The sequence below is a fragment of the Apium graveolens genome, chromosome 2, assembly GCF_009905375.1.
Source record: "Apium graveolens cultivar Ventura chromosome 2, ASM990537v1, whole genome shotgun sequence".
Classification (NCBI taxonomy): Eukaryota; Viridiplantae; Streptophyta; class Magnoliopsida; order Apiales; family Apiaceae; genus Apium; species Apium graveolens.
Genome location: NC_133648.1, coordinates 41436355 through 41441683, shown reverse-complemented (window position 1 = coordinate 41441683; position 5329 = coordinate 41436355). Strand labels below are relative to the sequence as shown.

The following is a 5329-nucleotide window of genomic DNA, read 5'->3' as shown; positions in this document are numbered from 1 at the left end:
TCAAAATAAGTACCCCAAACATAATAATTTACGGGGAATAATTTTAAAAATATTACTTTTAAATAAATACAAAAATATATCAAGATTCCCCAAAATTTACAAATATTCCAAAAATGCAAAAATAATGGATCTTTATTATACCCATTATTTTATAAAACATAATAAGAATTTTATGGGATATGACGTCCCGGTAGGGTTACGGTCCTCTAATTTTTACTAAACTGAAATCTTTTCTAAATTAACAATAAACCCGAAAAATAAATATAAAATATGCAAATACACGTAAAACGAGATTTAACATGTAACACGTAATAGACCCAATCTAGCACGGGCCCAAATAGCGTATAATTCATATAAATGCATTTTAAACACGTAAAAAATATGCGAAAAATATTATGGTCATTACCGGACGCAGATAATAACTACCAATTGTTAAATGATGGCCATCAACATTTTAAATTAAAATAAACATATAGGAATTCATTTAACATTTAATAACATAATCGTTAAATACCACTTTTGAATATTTTCACAACTCACCCACTACCAGGGTTAACCCGGACAAAATATCAAATAAAATTTTTGATACGGTTAAAATATCTACTCGATCCCTAAAATTTAAAACGAACTTAAAAAACTGACATTGATAAAAAGATCGGCTTTAATAAAATTTTTAAAAATAATAAAATATTTTTTCAAGATCTAAAGGGAATTGAAACAGGACTAACAATATGCACATTGGGCCATTTAATAACCCGAACTAATCAAATATGAATAAAATATTCACAATTTTATTCCTTTCAAATCAGAAAACAGGCATAAAATACTGAAATGATAATTATTATTATTCCTGAAAATCCAGGATATTACATCATATAATGCTACGTTAAACTTATATTAATTTATAAATAAATAGTAAAATAAGGATATTGAATTTAATATAATTAAAAATAAGAAAATAAATCCAACTTTTAGTCCGTCAATCCTTCAGATTAATCCTGATTCTTCGATTAATCCTAAATCAGTACTTCTACTAACTGGTTCAATTCCTGATTTTCACCATATTAATATCCTTTTATTGTGATATACAAATTTACATTGAATTTTAAAGTTGCTCAACATAAAATTTAACTAGTTTAAGTATACCGAAAATTGACTTAGATTAAATAATTTTCATTTCATAAAAAATTGAAATCATTTGGTACAAGTCAATATTATCTACATTAATCAAGTATGTACAGTTACATAAATAAATGTAGAGCTGAACCTTCATTAAGTAATAATTGTTAAACTAATAATTTGGTTAAAATAATTTTTTTTCGGGTCAAATATAATAAACACAGTATATTTTTACTCTTGATAAAGTAATAAACTTGTTAAAATAAGGGATAAATATCAAAGTGGTCACACAACTGAACGCCATATATCAGTTTAATTATCAAAGTTAACGGGTATCATTTGAATCACTAAAGTCATAATAAATATCATACATATACCTCAAAATATGTGCTCGAGAATTAAAATTTATTTTATGAAGTTCTATATATTTTTCTTGAATCCTATTACAACCAAATGAAAATGTATGAATTCTAGTATTTTCTATAATATTATAAGATTTTTTAAAATTTATCTACTATTTATTTTTAATTTTGTAGTCATTTGCTTTATTTAAATAAAAATAATTAGTAGATAAATTTTTAAAAATCTCAAAAAATCATCTAAAATACTATAAATTCATAACTTTTCATTTGGTTGTAATAAGATTTAAAAAAAATGTTTAGAACTCCATAAAATAAATTTTAATTCTCGAGCACATATTTTGAGGTATCTGATTGATATTTATTATTATTTTAGTGATTCAAATGATAACCCCGTTAATTTTGATGATTAAACTGATATATGACTTTAGTTGAGTGACCACTAATTGAGTGACCACTTTGATATTTAACCCGTTAAAATAATATATTTTCTCGATTTCAACCCTATTACTTTAAATTACTTTAAAGAGATTTATTTGTATATGCAAAAACATAGACAAACGCATTCAAAAAACCCCAGTTGGCCGACTAACAATTAGCCTAAAATTGGACGGAAAAATATCAAGTTGATCACTCGTTTTATTTAAATATATCAAATATATCATTACTTTCCAGTTTGATTCAAATTGATCACTAATTAAACAATTTTTATCAAATAAATCATTTATCGATACAAGATTTTAACTTTTTTAATAACTAATTAATTTGATACAAATTTTCAAATTAGTAATCAAATTGAGTCAAACTAAAAATAATGACTAATTTGATATATTTGGATGAAATGAGTGATGAATTTGATATTTTTCCCAAAATTGGACTGGAAACTATGAGCCGAGAAATTATATTATAATACGTCAATATTTTTGCAAGAAATAATTTGTTAAATTTTAATATGATAATCAAAATATGCATGGACTTGATCGTACAAATAAATCTCAAATCTCAAACAAGATGAAAGTGGATATCTGTTTAAAATCTTTCGAGAACTGTATAAAGCGACCAAAAGACAGTTTGTACAGTAGAGAGTATTGTCAATATAGCTTCAACAACCACAGTCCTAGACTACTGCTAGGGCACCTTCTTGTACTTTGTGAGTACCTTGAAGACTACAGTAATCCCTTATTTGGTTAATTCAGTCAGTAATACAAACTTAAGATACCCAGTATGAAGTATGAACTGATCAAGATCAACAAAACAGAATTAGCAAAGAAAAAAAGATCAACACAACATAGATACATTAAGTTCATAAACTTCCTTGTTCTAAAACAAATAGAAACCAACTTAAAATTTATAGATCATAAGAAACAGATAACAAAATTATACCACCTACTATCTTCCTACATTTCCTGCAAACTTTAATATAGAAGAACCATATATTATAGTTATAATTAACTAATCCTAATTAACATCTCCTTGCATGAGAGGAGTATTGAAAAGTCCATGCCAATTAGTAGAGCCATTAATCCCAGTAATCCAGTTGTTCTGTCTTCCTGCAGCATCAACATCACCCATAACGCTACCATCTCCACCACCATTAAGCTGCCATGGATATCCCCACAATACTCTTCCGGTCTCCGGTGCCATCGGGGATTCTCGGACACCACTTGGACCCTCTTGCTTCACAGTGGTGACTGTCACAGCTTGTGTTGTAGCACCACTACTCATCAAATCCTCATATGGTAGATTCCCCATCTGGTCTTCAACATTTACATTCATACCCCCAACATTCTCAGCATTGCCAATATTGTTCCCATAGTATGATGCATTTTGAAACCCATTAAATGGATTTTCAAGATAACCATTTCTCAAAGCATCAAGAAACCCATGGGTATTATTGGGATTGTTACCATTAGTACCACCCATGGCAGCGAACTGATCATGGTGATCATGATTTTGATAGTGATCAAACCCTAGTTGCCCATTCTGAAGTCTTGCAAAAGCAAGAGAAAGATCAGTAGAATCATAAGCAGCTAAAAGAGGGTTTGTTTGGATGAGTGAAGAGTGATGATCTTGAGTCCTAATCAATCTTGATGAAGAAGAAGAGTTGGATGATGAAGATGAGGATCTCCTGTTCTTCCTGCACCCTCCACCCACAGGAACATTTCTCAAAGTGCCTCCTTTTGTCCAATACCTTCTACAAGCTTTACAAAAGTATCTTGGCTGAGTAAGGCTGTAGTTGTTGTAGTAACAAAACTTAGTGTTACTTGAGTCACATCTGGGGCATTTTAGAGCTTGTTCTGGTGGTGGCTTTAGTAATTTCTTTTCTTCACTTGCTTTGTTAATGTTGTTGTTGTTGCATACCAACATGCTTTCTAGTGTTTCATTAGAAGCCATTTCCTGCACATATAATATAAACATCAATATATTACAAGTCTTGCACACACAGATATACATATACAATACCATTTTGATAACAACTCCACAAAAAAAAAGTGCATATAGTACTCATTGTTGGAAAAAAGTAGTCAAGGCAGCTGGAGAGAGTAATTTGAGGGCAAAAATATGAAGTGGATATTGGGGCTTGAAATTGTAGTTTTTTAAGATCTACAATTAGTACTCAAGAAGTCAAGTAAACATGTTTTTCTTGATAAATTGAAGGGAAACATAGAAAAGAAAGATCTTTGTTTTGGACCACATTCACATTCAGAATTTAGCAGAATTTCAAAATTGAAGACCCTACAAATTGATTTTAACCCCCTAATTGAGAAAAAAAGAACCTGTTAAACTTAAGATCAGCAAGTAAAAGAACTCTCCCATTTGCAGATAATAAAACAAAAAACTATACTTCCGTCAAAAAAAAAAACAAAAAACTATACAGTAATAATGAGAAAAACATCATCTTTTCCCTTTATTATATCGTGATTTTTTTTAGTATTTGGACAAAAAAACAAAGAAACCGCAAAAGAAGCATGATTGAAACATATGATGTATGAAATGAAAACTAGAAGAGGTTAGCTAGATATATGAAAATGGAAAAAATAAAACAAGTTAGGGTATTAGTCTAGAAATGATTAAAGTAAAGCAGTAGTGATCTTGAGAATGAATAATAAGTATACCTGTTGGTGCTGTGCACTTGAATGATCCATACCATGCATTATCAGTTCTATATAAGTTTCCTTTTAACTTTCAAGATTAAAACTAGTAGACACGCTACTGATTATTTAAGCAGACACAAACTCAAACATATGTATGAAATTAAGTATGTTTAGATAAGAGGGAAAGAAGGAGAGAGGAAAAGGTAAGCTGAGGTAGAAGAAGATGAAATTATGCAAAATGAAATGAGCAAGGAAGCCTTTATTTATACACGATATATATACAGGTACACTCATAAAATAGTTGTATAGATATGTGTGGGGAGAGAGAGAAGGCAGTAGCAGTAATGATTACTAGGGAGGGTAATGTGTTGTTAGGGTACGGGGTGTGGGACCAGAGATCGATGTGAGGTTGCCTTAGCACGCAGATAAAGCAACCCCTGCTGCGTAAGAGAGAGAGAGATATTAGAAACAAGATAACAAGTTCAGATCTTATTTCTTGATTTATTTTAGACCAACAGAAACAATAAAAATTTTAATGTTGTAATTCTTTGTACAGGCCTACATAGATAAGTGTATTTTCTAGATTAAATTTCAAAATTCATGCAATACGATAGAAAAATATGTTAGAGCTGGCAATTATCATATAAACGAACACATCATCAATAAAATTAGATAAATATTTAATTTTTTGGTGCGAAAATTCAGTATTTAATTATAAAAAAGATTTAAAAAGATTTAATATCGGGTTAATTGTTG

At 29.5% G+C, this 5329-nt stretch overlaps 1 protein-coding gene across 1 annotated transcript; it reads right to left on the bottom strand.

Annotated features, from left to right (window-relative positions):
* Positions 1-2751: 2751 nt before the first annotated feature.
* On the bottom strand, positions 2752-4833 carry LOC141707335 (dof zinc finger protein DOF2.1-like). Its single transcript, XM_074510439.1, has 2 exons — positions 4595-4833; positions 2752-3875 (listed from the first exon to the last, which is right to left on the bottom strand). The coding sequence occupies exons 1-2, from the start codon at positions 4631-4633 to the stop codon at positions 2937-2939; spliced, it is 978 nt and encodes a 325-aa protein (XP_074366540.1). The 5' UTR covers positions 4634-4833; the 3' UTR covers positions 2752-2936.
* Between the last annotated feature and the right edge of the window lie 496 nt (positions 4834-5329).